Source organism: Bemisia tabaci, chromosome 2 (genome assembly GCF_918797505.1).
Source record: "Bemisia tabaci chromosome 2, PGI_BMITA_v3".
Lineage (NCBI taxonomy): Eukaryota > Metazoa > Arthropoda > Insecta > Hemiptera > Aleyrodidae > Bemisia > Bemisia tabaci.
The window spans coordinates 962313-980875 of NC_092794.1; the positions used below are offsets into that span (position 1 = coordinate 962313).

The 18563-nt window shown below is 40.3% G+C and overlaps 1 protein-coding gene across 1 annotated transcript; it reads right to left on the minus strand.

Moving 5' to 3' along the window:
• Positions 1-5154: 5154 nt before the first annotated feature.
• On the minus strand, positions 5155-18350 carry Ip259 (NSA2 ribosome biogenesis factor-like IP259). Its single transcript, XM_072296508.1, has 2 exons — positions 18074-18350; positions 5155-5979 (listed from the first exon to the last, which is right to left on the minus strand). The coding sequence occupies exon 2, from the start codon at positions 5966-5968 to the stop codon at positions 5189-5191; it is 780 nt and encodes a 259-aa protein (XP_072152609.1). The 5' UTR covers positions 5969-5979; positions 18074-18350; the 3' UTR covers positions 5155-5188.
• Positions 18351-18563: the final 213 nt, after the last annotated feature.

The window sequence follows — 18563 nt, forward strand, 5'->3', positions numbered from 1 at the left end:
ATGTGATATCGGGATTTTGACCTTTGGAATCTTAAAGTATGCAATTTTAGACGATTTTTCGTCCAAACCGGACCTCGATATCTTTTTTCGTTCAAGAGATATCGAGGTTCACAGGTTTTAGCTTCCACCCCCCCTAGCTCCCCCCCCCCCAAAAAAAAATTTTTTGGGGGTCTGAAAATTTGGGAAAAGAAGCGCTCAAGTATGAGTAATCAATAGACAAAGTCTGAAGAACTTCCAGAGGGGGGGGGGGGCGAAAAAAGCCGTTTTTGCATCAAGCTCTTTCACGAAAAGAACGATGGCGCTACTAAAAAACCTTGAGATGACCTCTCAAACTCAAAAAAAGCTGTTTTTGCAACCGACCCATTCAAAACGGTCGTTTTTCAACCGCCATACTTGTGATTGGTGGATTCTGTGCTTGTGACGTGAAATGATATGACAGACCTGGTTTCTTCATCACTTACGATGTATTTTCCCGTAAGGAAATGGCAGGCACTTTTCAAATGCAAATATCGAGTCAATCGATAATTTTTTGATCAAAATGGAAATCAGAAATGGATTCCTCGTACGTTTAAATGGTTTAGCCTTCATTAGATAAATAAGAACCGACGGGATAAACCCTATTTTTAAGGAAGACTGTGGTCAATGGGCGATTGTTTACATCTGCTTAGTGATAACAGACATGGACATTAGCTCAATATTTGGCCATTTTCATGAGTTTTGACTTTTCTGTCACTATTTGAAGGTAAGTTTATTTTGTAAATCAATTGTTTAGTGCCTTAGGATCATGTTAAAAGCTGAAAAGGTATACTTTGTTACTTATTCATTCAGAACACACTCCGGCAGTCCAACGCTCAAATCATGGATGTTCTCTCAATGCGTGTAAATCATTCTGAACTCTTCAACAAACATCTCAATATCATTCAGAGCGTTCCCACGTTTTATAATCTTATGTTATTTTAAAATCCTGTGTGTTTTAAATGTAACACTGTACAGAAAAATTTATCGATAAAGTCTGGTAACCGAAGAAGGATCCTACGTCTACTTTCCTTGCCTCCAGCTAAAACATACCAGTCTCCTCATCTCATCAGTATTGTCAAAGGTAAGTTTTTTTCATCATCAATGATTGATACTATCATTTTGGTGTCTTCAGTGAAGCAATAAAGGGTGAAATAGTAAGAAATAATAACTGACTCTCTACATCCAGGTTTGAGCGTTGGACTGCCGGAGTGTGTTCTGAATTAATAAGTAACAATGTATAGGTTTACAGCTTTTAACATGATCCTAAGGCACTAAACAATTGATTTACAAAATAAACTTACCTTCAAATAGTGACAGAAAAGTAAAAACTCATGAAAATGGCCAAATATTGAGCTAATGTCCATGTCTGTTATCACTAAGCAGATGTAAACAATCGCCCATTGACCACAGTCTTCCTTAAAAATAGGGTTTATCCCGTCGATTCTTAGTTATCTAATGAAGGCTAAAACCATTTAAACGTACGAGGAATCCATTTCTGATTTCCATTTTGATCAAAAAATTATCGATTGACTCGATATTTGCATTTGAAAAGCGGCTGCCATTTTCTTACGGGAAAAGACATTGTAAGTGATGAAGAAACCAGGTCTGTCGAACCATTTCACGTCACAAGTATGGCGGACCCGAAACGACCGTTTTGGAAATCCAAATTCTGAGGCGTTTTTAAGTTGATTTTTTGGGGGTTTCCGGTGATCAAAAAACTCCGGGAAAATTCCTGTGACATCAGGAGCCTTAGTTCTTTCGATTAAAGCAATAAAAAAAATTGGTGCAACTGGCATTGGTGGCATTGAGCTCCTTGCAACTTAATAGAAATGATCCTGGAAAAATCGTCAGAGAAAAGTCAAGAATCAAAGAGGTTGTTCCAAAAACGCCGATTTTAGCCCCCCCCCCCCCCTGGATTTGGCCCAAACTTTGCTCAGATGTTGTACTAAGTGTCCCCGATGCTTGGGAAAAATTTCAGCCCCCTCGGATAATTAGGGGGGAGGGGGCAGGGGGCAGGGGGGCAAAGTTGCAATTTTTTTAAAACTTTAAAAATCGATATCTCGCGAACGGTTTGAGTGTAAGTGTTGCGGTTTGCGCTAAAAAACGTCAAAAAATATTCTCTACAAGAATATTAATGCTGTTTGCAAGGTTGCGTGATTTATCGCGGTCATAAATCGATTTTTTCGATTTTGAAGGTTCCACTTTTTTCCGTTTTTCGTCTCTCCTCTCTTTGGAATCGTTGCTACGTGAATAAAAACGTGTTGAGGTGATTCTCCATGAAATTTTGCATCTACCGCACTTTGTTTGATCTTGGGGAAACGATTCGTTCGTGAGTTATAGCGATTTTTCTGCGCGTTATCGGTTACGCGCGGGCGCACTATGGTCCCAATAGCCCGGTTTAAGCGGCAATAAATCGAAGAAGTGAAGTTTGGAAAATATTAGATTTTAAGAAGTAGATCGATAGTACATACTGTAGAGAAGACTCCTGTAAAATTTCACTTCGATTGAAGCACTATTAAAGATGTGACAAGCCTGGGAAGTGCGGCACGCGGAGCACTTTTGAGTGCGATTCCAGTTACCGAACGGCAGTGCTGTGTTTAAGGGCTTGTTTTCGTCGTTTCACCGTACCTGAAAGTGTTTGGGCACTTGATTCACAAAATATAAGATAAGTTTAAGATGTTTCATGCTGAAACTGTTCTTTTTCATCATATCTAATGCTCTAGATTAACCCTTAGACATAGTCAGTTTTTCAATAAAATCGCAAAAGTAGGACCCAAAAAATATCCTTTGCACCTCGGAGCACCTCGTAATTTTACTCGGAAGTTATTGCCATGACTCTAGACTACCTTTTATTCTGAGTGGCAGATCAATAACACACCATAGCCTCAAGTTATTTCTCATGAGAAATGACGTTTTCGCGTTTCTTATCACTTACTACAATTAACTATCATATGCCATTGACGATGACTTTTATCATGTTCCATTGTCATATTCTAGCAAATCGAATGCATTAGAGCCTAAATCTGCCCAGGCAGAATAATACGAGTTGATGGGGGTTGATCGGGACCAATTGAAACTTGTGCTCAAGAACAGCAAAGAATCGCCTCGGGAGGCTACTTTGAGGCCCCGTAAAAGTTTTTTTTTTGACGATTTAAGTGTTTCAAACATATAATCTATCAGTGTGGATGTATGTTAGCATAAGTTTAGCTTGGCAGACGAAAACAAGTCTAAACGGTTGATCGGTGGGACTTGAAAGTAAGGCTACCGAGCAATGAAATTGTCTTGGGAAGCCACTTTGAGGTCCCGTAAACGTTTTTTTTTACGTTTACCCATGTTTCAAACAAATAATCTATCAAAATGGATACATTTAAGCTTAAGTTTAGCTTGGCAGACGAAAACAAGTTCAAACGGCTGAGCGGTGGGACTTGAAAGTAGGCCTCTGGAGCCATGAAACGTTGAAGTATTATCCTGAGCTGTCTTTTTCGAGTTCCCTTGATAGTAGTGTTTGACGAGGCTCTACTTTAAGCTTCTTATAATCCATTCGATGCAAAATTAATTCTTACACTTATAAAGAAAAAAAAAAATTCTTCCGAGAATCGAACCCGGGACATCAAGAAGATAGGTGAGACGCGATGTCCGCTGCTCCACCGCGGCAACTTGATCTATGAGCCTCAATTTCAGGTTTCTGAACAAAATATAATCACAGTTAAATAAAGTATTAAATGTTAAAAATGGATTTTTCCTGAAGAATATTAGCATTTTTGCACTCAGCGACCCTAAAAACCCCTGAAAACTCTTGTTACGAGGTTTAAACATACATATCTGATTTAATGCCGCTTACATCGGGCTTGGGACCATAGTGGGGCGGCTTATCGGCGGCGCTCCATCCCGCGCGGGCAAGGCAGAGGTTGTTTCACCGCTAGGGCCTTATATTCATGCTGTAGGCTGTAATTATCGATGTTTTCTCCTCCCCCCACCCTTCCCCTGCAATAAATATTTGTTTAATACTTCGTTATACAGGGTATCCCAGACCACCCGTAACAGGTCTTTTTCTCGGTTGGTTTAGGTAGTACGAAGTGGGGGGCCGCGGGATTGAATGGGGAATTGACCCCAAGGAATCCGAATTTCACGGTCCCGAACCCCCCCCCCCCCATGCCCCCCTTGTGAGGTAAAGAGGGGGTCACGATCCCCTAAGTCGGGAGATATTGTGCCTCCCCCTTTTACCCCCCGAGGGTGGCTAGGGGGGCATCGGGACCATGAAATTCGGATTCCTTGGGGTCAATTCCCTATTCAATCCCGCGGCCCCCCACTTCGTACTACCTAAACCAACCGAGAAAAAGACCTGTTACGGGTGGTCTGGGATACCCTGTATAACGAAGTATTAAACAAATATTTATTGCAGGGGAAGGGTGGGGGGAGGAGAAAATATCGATAATTACAGCCTACAGCATGAATATACGGCCTTAGCGGTGAAACAACCTCTGCCTTGCCCGCGCGGGATGGAGCGCCGCCGATAAGCCGCCCGCGCGTAACCGAGAACGCGCAGAAAAATCGCTACAACTCACGAACGAATCGTTTCCCCAAGATCAAACAAAGTGTGGTAGATGCAAAATTTCATGGAGAATCACCTCAACACGTTTTTATTCACGTAGCAACGATTCCAAAGAGAGGAGAGACGAAAAACGGAAAAAAGTGGAACCTTCAAAATCGAAAAAATCGATTTATGACCGCGATAAATCACGCAACCTTGCAAACAGCATTAATATTCTTGTAGAGAATATTTTTTGACGTTTTTTAGCGCAAACCGCAACACTTACACTCAAACCGTTCGCGAGACATCGATTTTTAAAGTTGTAAAAAAATTGCAACTTTGCCCCCCTGCCCCCTCCCCCCTAATTATCCGAGGGGGCTGAAATTTTTCCCAAGCATCGGGGACACTTAGTACAACATCTGAGCAAAGTTTGGGCCCAATCCAGGGGGGGGGGGGGGCAAAATCGGCGTTTTTGGAACAACCTCTTTCTTTTTATCTGAGTTGGATAAAATCATTCCTCTTAAAAAAGTGGCTCTATATACTAAGGTCTTTTTTCTGTTAATGGTCATATGTTATTGGGCAAAACGTGACAAAAATATGAGAGGTAGACTTGAAAACATCATTCATTATTATTATAATTTACACAAGCAGTACAGCATTGATACAACCATCAAGCTCTGGATTATTGGTTACTTGAGCATATTTAGCCCACACAACTTTGCCCCCTTGTGTTACTAAACCTAACTCGCTGATGTTGACTTCGATCACCGTACCTTTGGTTATTACTCCAAGACTAGTGAAGAGAGGTGAACTAGGATTTTTCTTAACATTGATAATTGGCAGATGGAATGTAGCTTTTAACTCAGGATGCGTAACATGTGCCTTGTTGAATCTCAAAGCCATTGGCCTGACAAACCTTTCAAATTTGGGAGGTTTTCTTGTAAATCCTTCACCAACGTAACAAACTTTGGTAACCATTCTTTTCCAGGCTTTCCGTTTTGTTTTACCACTGCGGATGACTTTAAAAACCTCGGAATCAGCTTGCGCTTTTACCTTAGGAATAGGCACATCCCATTTACCAGCTTTCTCCTTCCGTTTCTGTTTAATCATATTTGACAAAACCTTCGCATTTCTTTCAACGTCACGATCCAGGAGGTACGCTGGCAAGGCTCCTTCTTTAGGCGTGTCATGTTTCTGTTTTTTCTTTAGAAGTTTCTCTTCATGAGCTTTGATCTTCTTCTGAAGTTGGACTTTCTCACGCTTGTTTTCTTGGAACCATAGTTTAGCTTTGATACCTTTTAGAATTCTGCCATAGTTCTTCTTCTTCTCACGAGCTTCTTTCTTTCTTTTGCGAATTTCATAGTCAAGTCTGCGCCCGTGTAGCTTGACGAATCGTTCAATGTACTCATTTTGTGGCATCCTGTTATTGTCTGAAACATAAGAGATTATACTGTTAGGAATAGAAAGACAGCTACAAAAATATTACGGAAAGAGAGAAACGTGTTGCACATCCATCGGCGATTTTCAAAATTACAATGCTTTCACCTACTTCTTACGCACTTAGGTTTAAGAAACTCTTCAAACTAGATAAAAAATTAGCAATCAGTGCGTGGTTAAGAACCGAACAACTTAAGGCGGATATTCTCGGAGGAATTGAGTTGTTTCCATTTTAAGCATGCCTGGGCATGGGGGGAAGGGGGGGGGGGGTTGACATAATTCGCTTGTTCAGTGATTTCTAGTTCTTGCATTTTGGAAAAATAGAGAGTGCACACGGCTCAAAGGAATATTCCCCGATTTTTGGAAAAATATTAAGGCACGAAAAACGAGTTCGAAGTTGCATATTTTGTGCCCCCATTGAACCGCGCAAAGCCGGATCATCAAAGATGGCGGCCGCGCAAATCGGTGTCGTCTCAGCCACATTTTTGAAATCGCGTTCCCTCTGACGCGATCCAGGGTCTGTGCACGTGCACTGATAACGGGAGGAGTATACATTAAAACATCAGAATCTTTTAATTTTCATGGATATCATGGCTGTGTTGACCTTAAAGAAGCACCTAACGATGATTGAATGATGTTACGAGGAGTGGGAGGGAGGGTGTTGTGGACTGACTAAACGGGAAAACTCCTCCTAGGTGAGGGATCTAGTACTGCGGCAAATCAAGAAAAAATCCGGCAGCTCTCTGCAAATGTTTCTATTATGTCAAATCGATGAGCCTGTTGTAGACTTTTGCTGTAGCAAAAATAAGAGAAGTTTCTATCGGTGTAATTATGTCTCAAAAATCACGATGAGCGCATTGGCAAAGTTTGAAATGTACTCCTAACTTCACAGTCTACGTATGAAATTTCCGTTTTTTTGAGCTTCCCGTTTCAAAAACGATATTACAGCACGGGTGAAATCGTTAGAGGATTCGTTCAATTCAACCCTTTCGAAATAGCAATACCCAACACAGCCGACGCTTCCGCGCGCAAATCAAAATCGGGAGCACACACGGTCAACCAAAGCGGATATTTATCAACACGAACGAATCGTGAATGTAAACACGAAGGGTTGTTAACAAATGGTTAGTATCTCGTCCTGGCACATAGGTTTTGGCGGATTGGTGTCGGCCATGTTGAATATTGTATAGTATCTTAGTGCACAGGGGTTGGATAAAACGACTCCTCTAACGAATTGTTCACCTGTGCCGTAGTATCGTTTTTGAAGCGGGGAGCTTAAAAAAAAAACGCAAATTTCTTCCGCAGATTGTGAAGTTAGGAGTGCATTTTAAACTTTGCCAATGCACTCATCAGGATTTTTGAGACATTTACCAATCGTAACAACTCATATTTTTGCTCTAGCAAAAGTTTGCGACTGGCCCATTAAAACATCGAATAAGTGAGTTCATTTTCTTGCAAAAGGGGGAAGTTATCAAGCAAAACGTGACGTAATTTTGTAAAAGAAGGGGGGGGGGGGTCCGTTTGTTCAGTCAGTTCGTGTTATTTAAAAGTCACCTACCACCCTTGTAACTTTTTTCCTGATTGACATAAAAATTAGAAACTTATGGTTATGTTCGTAGGTCAAAAGAAGCAACTTGTTGGTGCCCCCGAAACTTTGGGGACGGCATCCTCGAAGGGGGAGGACAATTTTTTCTTCTTTTTAAAATGGCAACCCCCCCCCCCCCCCTTGGTGACATTTGACTCGAAAGACAGGGAAAAAAGGAACAAAGGCGTGCACCGCAGATTAAAATGTGCATTTTTAACAAAATTGTGACCGGTCAAAAGTACGGACATTTGATATCTTCGTGTATATCGACGGATTGACATGGCACTCGAAATGCCAGGGTTTTTGGGACAAAAAAAAAAAAAAACGATTCCAGCAGTAGTTTCTCAGAAAGTTCAGTCCTTTATGATGTGGTGCCCTGTAGCGAGAAGTGGATATTTAGGCTCAGTCTGACTGCTTATCGATGGGTTTGTATGAAACTTGGTATCGAGTGGTATTTTGGCATAGAGAAAAAAAAAGAGGTGTTTGCATTTCGGGCATCTTGGAATTTTTTGATGACTTGATGACGTATGTGGGTACAGCGACGTCCTCTTCTCGCTAAACGTCGCTGTACCCACCTACGTCATCATGTAATAGAATGGGGCCATATCACTTACGTTTTAGGGCCACATTCCATTATGCTTCCTAGCTAGGACCGAAAGCCATCGATTTCGCAAGTGCAGGCTCAGGCGAGCATTTGGATGTTTAGAGTATCCATCTCGGAGCGCCGATTTATCTCGCAATCACGTCTTTGACGTCATAGCTCGATCGACTGCTGCGAGATGTATGCTCTCGAGATTCGCGGCGGATTCATTCATATCTTCGAGGCAGCGAGTATAGGAGCATCTAGCCAGTGCATCTTGTGTATACCGTTGTATTTTGTATCGAGATATAGATCAGCTCTACCGTTTGACTACGAGCGTTGGGTTATTTCATCCCCCCATTACAATCAAGTCATCAAAAAATTCCAAGATGCCAGAAATGCAAACACCTCCTTTTTTTTTCTCTGTGGTATTTTGGCATGAGCATATTGAATCTTCCGTTGAATTATTTACATCTACGTAACAAAAGGATTGGACGGATATCGTGACCTTGAGACTCCCGGCCCCATCCCTCGTTCTTCCCGTGTCCTACGCTCTTGAAAATTGGTTGGTTGGACCCTGGCGGCCGGCTCTTTCATCCCTTCGCCGCGTTTCCCGTTCCGCCCCTCCGGGGGTTTGCTACAGCTCTGATGGGTTTCTTCCGGAAAAACCGCCGCCACTCCCGCCCCTTTGTCTTCCAGGCTCGAGATTCGGCACCCGGACGCCTCCGGGCGACCGGAGCTTAAGTTCCGGGGAATTTCTAACCTCGCCACCCCCCCCCCCCCCCCCGGTGTGACGGTACTTTTTCCGTCACGTTAAGTTTCTATTTATTTATTTTAAACCGTGCCGAAATTTAATGAGGTATTTATTTTGTAATAATTTCGATGGCTACAGCTGCGCCGTTGAGCGTAGCAAGTGATTGCGACAGTAGCGCATTCTGTGGGAACGGCGAAGTACCGCAGTACACCGGTCGGCCGCGCGCCACTCGAGCGCTCTCGCGGAGCGATCTGGAAACTCTTGTACCCGACTGCCCAGCTGTTTAGCGTGTGCACGGTGCCTCAGTCGCTCAAACTTTTAAGAATTTATTATTTAACTATTTATTATTTTAGCTTAATTAATTAATTGTTTTCACCAAATTGATTAAAGGAAGTCCTGAAGCTAACCTAGGAGAATAGTTTTATGTAAGAAAAAAATTAATTAATTGTATATTTAATTTATTGGAGTCGAATGAAGTTGGTCGACGCTTACGAAAGCTAGATGAAATGGACTTGATGGGGTCCCGACCGGTACTTCACCGCAGACATCCGACCAAGATGAGTTAAATGCGATTCCTTCCTCCTTCTCCGGATCCTTTCTGTTGCAGAGCTGTGCACGTGACGAGTAGCACGCTTGCAATCGAAAATACCATCTTTCCTCGTAATTATTCACTTGTGTGACGCATCCGTTTATGGGTAGCTCCTACAGTAAATAATTGCTTGAGCTTTCTGTCTATATACTTCTGAATTTATTTCTGTTCTTTACTTCATCGGCCTTAATTTATATTGGAAAACCGACTGTACTTTATTTTGTTGCAAAATAATTCTCTCATAATCGATCCATTTCCAAGTGTGCACGTGTTGAGTAGCACCTGAGATTTTGGTTGTTATTTGAATTTATTTTGAACCTTAAATCCGCCATACAAGATTGAGTGCACGTGGTGAGTAGCACCGGTTGTCTGGAAAATTTATGGTCAAATAAATAATCAAAAGGAAAAATTCATTCATTCATTATTTATGTCCCTTTTACCGTTCCTTTCAAAGTATTTTAAAAATCAATCCGATCAACTCATTTGTCTTCAATCATCCTATTCTGATCTCGCATTTAGTTAATTTTTCCTTTCAGACTTTTAAGTTTGTAATTGTGTTTAAGACATAGTTTTCTTTTCTCGTCAATAAAAATTGACTCTAGTATGTTCAAATTTGCTCTCATTATTCCTTCCTGCCAATCCTGTCTTCACCTCAGGAAAATCACCTCATAATATTTTTGATTACGCACTTCAAGTGTGTTGGCGCCCGAACCCAGGCGTCCCGACGAGCATCTGGCACCCTGTGGCTTGATCTGCTGAAGCTCGATCCTTTCCAGACGGCTTGCTTTCTGACGATCAGGATCGTACGAGTTCTCACTTTTCCTCGCTACACCCCGGAGAGGCGTTGCGTCCTGTTGTAATGTCGTTTCTTCGACCCCTTTCTTGTCCCCTCCGTCCCCCGGGCTCCCATCTCCGTCTGCGGGTCGGTCCTGGGTCGTAAATGTCCAATAAGGTCGGGTTGGGGGATCCCAGCATCCGGGGGCCGCGGGGGCCTTTTATCTGTTTTCGGAAAAATCGACCTGGCTCCCTTCCCGCTGGGCCGATCGGGGCCTCGTTTTGACCGGAGTTTCTTTCTTTAGTACCGCGCTGAGCGGTGCGAGCGCCCCCCGGGGTTCCTCAACAGGGGCGCCGCGGGAGCCCTTCGAGGGTACCGGGGCCGAAAGAATTTCTGAGTAGGTCGCGCGGATTTAGGAGACAGAGGGGCAAATTGCTGTTGTCGTGGATATGATGTAGGTAAAACTCGAGCGCACGGTGTCGCTGGATCTCGCCCGCCTGCTGGAGATTTATGTGCTCACTCCGTTAGGAAACTTAATTTCCGCATTTGCGCATTATTTTCATGTTTCTGCTTTGCTGCGGGATTTGTGGTGGCCGTAGATTTGAGGGTTACTAGTGCAGTTCAATAATTTTAGTACGGGAGGAGAAATTGTGCTAGGTTATTACAATTGCTTAGATTCAATGCAAGTAAATTAATCTTATCATATAGCGTGGAGACAAATAGAAGGAAACTATCTGGATTTTACAGGAGTGTTAGTTTTCAAAGTGACAACTTGAGAAGTCCTGACTTCATGCGCTTGAATTATTTTACTGAAATAATTTTGCCCCCCATCCTTTAAAAATAGAAAAAGAACAAAAACCAAGATCAAAGAAAAACAAAGCGCAACCAGTCAGAAACACATTATATTAGCATCTATAATACTGCGTGTGTCTTTGACTCATTGCCCCTTTGCTCCTACATGTGTCCTTCACTCGTCAAATGGGGCAGGTAAATTATAAATGGGGGAAAGCTAAGAACTTTCTCTACTCCGGCTTTAGAGTTTGTAGCTTTTCTCACTAAAATTGAACCCGATCGCAATGGTATTGGGATAGTTTCGATCCCTCGATAGGGGAACAAGATCGGTCTTTTGAAAGGGGTGTATGCAAAATCAGCGAAATTTCCCCCTTCATGGATTTTGTCAATTTTCAATAGGTCGCACCTTGTTGAAGGATACGCCTTTTCCCAAAATGTCAAGGCCTGCAATGAATTTCTTCCCGCGTAGCAGCGTCGCGACGCCGAGTTGAAAACCGTTGAACTCCATATCTTTCGAAGGAAAAAAGATATTGAGTTGTGGTATGCGCTAAAATTCTTAAAAAATTGAGTTCTTTTGAAATATACAGTTAATTTGGTCGTTTAGGTAATTTAAGATTGCAATGATACTAATTTTCACACTTTCTGCAGGGTCCATTTCTTTTCAACCCTAGTACATCGTCAAATGCCGGATTCTCGATTCGAACAAAAAGCTGTTCATTTCATTTGTTGTACCTCTCCGTACCTTTTGATATGTTATACCTCCCAGGGGAACAATTGGTAGGTACGCGAGATATGAGCTATCAAAGTTTACGTTTCGAGCGCGTCGACTGGAATCCCGGCGCTCGGAGTCGTCTGCGCACACCCTCCCTTGCCACCGACAAGCTTAACGAGGATTTTCAAGGGGCCTCGCGGTCCACTGTTGCCATTTTTGACTCATTTTAGGGTTTTTTCAATTTTACTCAAGTTAAACTTAATTGAAACTAAAAACTGTGTACTTTTTAGGAGAGACGTAAAAGAGTGAATAAAATTATTTAAGTAACTTTGTCCTTCATTGCCAAATGTTTGAGAAAATCGTTACAAAGAGCCAAAAATGGGAAAGATTTTAATATCGCCACGCTTGAGGCTTAAGAAAATGGGGCACAACTTTCATATTGACGTAGGTAACAGCTCTCACCAATCCATACAACAGATAAAAAGAATAATTGTGCCTGAATGGAGAATTTGCATGCAAATTTATTGCTTCATCTGAAAGTACTTAACGAGCTGATTTCACAGCATTTTTAATAATTTTTTTCTGATTTGGGATATAGTCCAAAAATATATTAAAGCGAGAAAATGCACCGCCTAGTGACGTTATCCGGCGGCATTTCCTATTTAAACACATGTATTTTAGCAGATTAGATCATTTTGTCATATCTTCTCCAATAATTGTTCAATTTATGAACCAAGGGTACCCTCGTGTTCAGTTCACTCAGTAGTTTCCACTTAAACACGAAATCCATAAAATTTCAGGCACCTGCAAATTCTATTTTTCCACGATGTGAGAATTGACCGAGATATCCCGTTTTGAAGCCTTTTCATATACAAGGTAACTATTTTGAATGTTATTCGACCTTCAGTCACACTCCTTAAGAGTGCATCATAGGTATTTTCTTTCTAGGTTTTATATTTTGGCCATAAAAATAGCTTCAAATTAATTTTAAAGATCCTCAGAGACCATTGTTGCTATTTTTGGCCAATTTTTACAGGTGTTTTCAATTTTACATGTGTTAAACTTGAATGAACCTCTCAACTGGGTAAATTTTTGGAAATAACGTAAAAAATTACATTAATGATGTTCTTTGTAACTTTTTCTTGCTTTGCAAAATTTTCGACAAAAATCGTTCTTAAGTGCCGAAATTGGATTAATTATCACGAGAGAGACTTATCGTAATTTTCCATGTTAAATATGTTACTTATAGTAAAACAAAAATTAAAATTCACACTTTTCACATGAGAGTCATCATTCACTTCTTCAATCCTTTGACATGATAATTAGTCCAATTTTTGGCACTTCAGGACAATTTTCTCAAAAATATGGCAATATAGAAAAAAGTTATGCATATACTTATATTCACTCTTTTACATTCCTTCCAAAAAAGTACACAGTTTCAGTTTAAATTAAGTTTTACTTCAGTAAAATTGAAAAAACCCTAAAAATGGGTCAAAAATTGCAATGCCTTTTCGAAGGCGGCCCATCATTAAGAGCGAATTTTTGTTCCACGACCGTTGACAGAATCTGTCTACAGTTTACGAAATAGGTACGTCATGCAAAAAAATTTTCGTTCTATGTTTTTGAATAGATGACTTCCGATGAGCATTTCCCGCCAAATCGCCCATACTTACTTAAAGTTAATTTAATTTCCATCAACAGTTAATGGTTACGTAGGATTATGTTGGGCAACAGAGCCGTATGCACAAGTTCTTTTTAGCTCCAGAATTTCTTGCGTGTTTTTTCACAGTAATATTCTCATGAAGTGGATCTGATGTATATTTTGCAGAAAATTAAGTAGTCAAATCAGGCATTTTGTCAAATGCCTAAGCAATAGTCAAATAATCTTATTTGGATTAAGATTTTGATTCTTTTGCTGATTTTAGACAAACTAATTATTCTTTCAAGGGAGTTCCTGTAAAAATTGGTATCATACAATTGTAAATAAATTAAATCTAGTCCTTAGAGGAGCTTTCATCTCGGGATTTTCACCATGTCACATAATACCAAATTTTTAAATTCTAAAAGTTAAAATATATGGGGAGCATTTGGAAGGCACAATACAAGATAAGTTGGTAGTTTTGATGAATTATCACTTTCAAGTTAATGGAAACTTAATAATTCCTCGTCAAAAACATAAAAATCTATGTAAAGCATTAAAAGACTATCTGCTTAGGCATTTGATGAAGTGCCTGATTTGACTATTTGCATGCGACATATACATGCGAGTGCGTTTAATGTCAGGCTTCATGAATGAATATGCCAGAGCCGAATGAAATTTACTACATGTTGCTGATGTTTCCTTAATAGAGCATTCGAAAATGGTTCGATTATCAGTGCTTATGGGATTGAACTTGACCTTGAACTTATCGTAGTTATCGTAAATAGATCGAAAGTCTTTGACCTATCGACTCACTGAAGATAAATCATTCGGATCGCCATCGCGTCCGTGGGGACCAGTTTGTTTACATCATTTGTTTACATCGAAATTTGAACCCACAGATCAAAAAGCTGGTGTACTCCAGTGGCGGGGACCGGAGGTCTTCTTGTAAACAAATAGCAACGTTATTTTTGGAAACTGAGGGAAATGAATAAAGGTACACGTGGAAGAGTTCTCGAAACGGTTTGAAAAATGAGAAGCAACCTAAAACCAGATAAGGAACTAGTAATTCGAACAGGAATAAGCAAAATCTGTGAAGAAAACCACAGTAAATATAAAGGATTATAAAAAGAAAATGTAGATTAAAAAATGGACTCAAGGCGCAGAAAGAAATAATCAGCCCCATGAACCGCTTAAAAGAAGTCAATCATTTTGGAGTTTCTGAGGAAGATAAAGTTGACATAAAAGACAAAGAGCGGAAAGTCTTAGACGTCTGCCAAAACTTGTTAAAAGAAACAGTGGGCAGAGTAAACTTAAACTGGTGCAAAAGATTGTGGGGGGGGGGGGGGGGAAGCACTAATCAAAACATTAATCAACATCCACGGTCTTACTTTTATCAGACACAATCAAATGGGACCTTCTCTGACAAGCATCCAACCTAAAAAGTTCCAAAACTGCAATAGCTCACTACTATGATGCCAAAACTAGAGAGGAACGAAAAATAATATCTTTAATTCTAAAAAAAAATCATTGCAAATGGAAAGTCATGCAGAAGGAAGGAAAATGGGCTGGAGAGTGATAGTCAAGAGTATTACGTGTCAAAGCTGAAAAACAAATTTGAAAAGTCGGATGAAAAAGATGATACCGACCCGGCAAGCTGTAACAATAGCCCGCAAGATGTCACGCAGGATGACGTAGCAGAATCAGCCAGGAAACGGAAGGAACCACAAAAAGGATCAACAGCGAGCCGAAATTGGACAGCTTTTTTTGCCTCACCACTCCAACGCAACCTTCGCAGCCACAAGCTTAGAATTCAATACTGCTATCCAGCTGCCCCGGACATTCCATGCCAACTGGTGCCACTTTGAAAAAGTGACCCGTTCTGATATCATTGGAAAGCCCTTAAAAAGAGCTTTTCAGACATTCTCAGGTTCATTAATCTACAGAATAACTAGTTATTCTGTGCAATAAGTAGTTAAAGTGCGAATCAAAATGCCATTTCATACTGAAACTAAAACCGTTCGTTATTCTACACATTGACAGAACTAAGTACGCACATTGATTTTGACACATACAAAGAACAAACGATTCCAAATGTTACCAAATATTCATGGAAGAGTAACAGCAAGAGCAACAGTAATGCTCTACTATGGTGAAATGTTAAATGTTACCAAATAAAGGACATGTCAAAGAGAAGGAGGACTAACAGCAACCCTAGATAAGAAAAAATAGTTCCTACAAAAAAAATGTCAAGTTCGCAGCCAAGAAGGTAAAAACCAAAATTGTCACAAACAGCATTTTCCTCGATCCTGTAGATGAGTTAGAAGTCCAAGGCCAAATCATGGCACTTAAGAATAAACCAAGCTGTGGACTAGACATGATTCCCATAAGAATCATTAAATTAGCTGTAGACATTTTGTCTAAACCATTAACACAACTTGTAAACAGATCCTTAGTTGAGGGAGTTTTCCCCGAAGTATTGAAGGTGGGGGCTGTGACACCTATTTACAAAAAGAAAGGTGAAAAGACGAATCCTGAAAATTATAGACCCATCACGGTAATTTCCAACATTGCAAAAATTTTCGAGAAATTAATTTGTAAAAGGCTTAATAAGTTTTTGGCCATCAACAAGGTAATCTCAAAAAATCAGTATGGCTTTTTGAAAGGAAAAAATACCACCCAAGCCATTGCAAGAGTAGTAAAGAAAATCACGGAATGTTTAGAGAACAAAAAGAAGTGCATTGGTATTTTTCTTGACATCTCTAAGGCTTTCGATACTGTGTCACATAAAATACTCTTGGGGAAACTCTACAACTATGGTATCAGGGGTATTCCCCTCAAATTAATGGAAAGTTACTTGTCTAATCGCACCCAAGTTGTCAAATTGAAAAGTTATAGCTCTGTTGAAGAAATTGAATTTGGAGTTGGGCAAGGCTCAATTCTCGGACCGCTACTCTTTCTACTTTATGTAAATGAACTCTGTAACCATGATTTCTATCAAGCGCTATTAACCATGTTTGCGGACGACACATCCATTGTATATTGGGGCGATACATGGGAGGAAGTATTTAAAAACGTATCAGATAGCCTTCAATTTGTCATCCTACCCTGGTTCTCCTCAAATCTTCTAACCCTCAACCTAGATAAATCCGTCTACATTAAATTCTCCTGTAAGCTTGTTCCAATTGAAATAGATAGAACACCAATAAAATACCATCATATTAGTTGTAATCGCATAGGCTGTAAATGTGTTCAAATGAAGGAGGTAGACGAGTGGAGATACCTGGGAGTTATTATCGATCAAAAACTAGCTTGGAATACGCATGTTAAAACCATGGCTGCAAAACTAAAATCTGTCATCTATTGTCTGCTTAACCTTCGTAAGTACCTCTCTGTCGAAAACTTACGCATGGTTTACTTTGCGTTATTCCAAGCTACAGTTTCCTATGGAATAGAAGTATACAGTGCAGCCTCTGACACCATTCTCAAACCAATAATTATATTAATGAGAAGTGCGATTAAAGTTGTATTGAATCTACCTAGGCGATACCCCTCCGAAGAACTACCATCCCTCTTAAATGTCCCAACTTTCAAACAGTTATACTATAAGGGACTCCTAAATATGCTCCCATCAGAGATGCCCAACTTCCAATTAGCATGCACAAGAGCTGGGGTCAGTAGAGCAGGTGATTGGCGAGCAATTCTACCGCCCATACGACTAGCACTCTCTGAGAAAAATATTGCCTACAATTTGCCTTTGGTGTTCAACCTACTGCCTGAAGCCTTCAGGCAGTAGGTTGATCACCGAGGGCCAGTTGAGTGCACCCAGTCTTCTCAGAGAGTGGCTTAGTAACGTGTCCTAAAACGAGCAGCAATCCAAAGTCTCTCTATGCCTTCATGTCTAAATCATTAATTAGGGTCTTAAATTTTAATGTGTTCTTTCTTTTTCTACTCTTTTGTTTTTTACTTTGTTATATTGTCACTAAGTTAATCTAAGTTCTTAGAAGACTGAGCTGAGTAGGCAGTGGTGCCAATCGTCTATGATTTCTTTTTCAATTAGTTTATGTTTTACTACTTTTGCCACGCGAGGCTAGACCTCTTGGCATTTTTTATTTTGTAGTGGCCTTAATTTAATTTGTATTATGTTTTTTCTTTTATTAATAAAATGAATCTGAATCTGAGATACTCTTCTGTGCTAGTATAATATTCTACATGAGTTTCAAGTTATGAAGGTAACATGTTTATCTTTCAAAACAGGAGCGGAGATTTGAAACACACTACAAAGATAAGTGGTTTTGCAGTTTGGCCATAAAAATATCAGTAAACAAAATCGGTATTTTCTTGTAGGCAATTGTATTGGCCCAAGATGTATCGCTCCGATCATTACAGCTGCTCAATACAATGCTCTTGCACTGTATCAAAACAAAGTATTCACACCAAAAGATATTGGGTAGTTTTGGTTCTAAAACGGGAAATTCATCATTGCAAACAAGCTCCAGCAACTGTACATACCGTTCAAAACAAGAACTTCCAGTTGCTGTACCAGATCATAGGTGCATCAGATGAAAAAATTCTCTTTTTTTTAAAGTGTTTCTTAAGGCGCTCGACTCAATTAATGTCGCAGCTCCAAGTGTATAGTAAGATATACATAAAGTAATTACCTTAGAGAAGTTCGGCGATTAAATATCTTTCTCACTGTTAAAGATGAAGCTTCCTGTCAGTACGAATACCGTGGCAAAATGTTTCACGGCTTACTTGCTCACTACTTCCAGGTACAAAGAAAGAAATGGGTCTTGGATCTCTTTCTTTATTACCTTAAATTGGTACTCACTACTTATAATTTACCGATTTTCACTCTTGGGTAGAAGTGAGAGTAGTCAAGCCACGAGGATGTTTACTCTTGAGAAGGATGATGACATAGAATAATAAGGCTACGCCTATAGAAAGGACACTCTCGCAGATTTCGTGACGAAGAAGAAGAACAGGGACCTGGAGCTCTTGAGCTGGAGCTGGCGGGTATTGTTTACATTCAGAAATGAAAATGGCGGCAATAGCCAACTGTAACACTCTAACTGTAGCTGATCACATGTGATTTTATCAGTCATCTGGCCAGCATGAGCACGACGAGGCTGTGGAAATCGTTTTCGTTAC

Bases quoted from the DNA above. Each gene is read 5' to 3' on its own strand.
- Ip259 (XM_072296508.1), bottom strand. From the start codon at position 5,968: ATGCCACAAAATGAGTACATTGAACGATTCGTCAAGCTACACGGGCGC.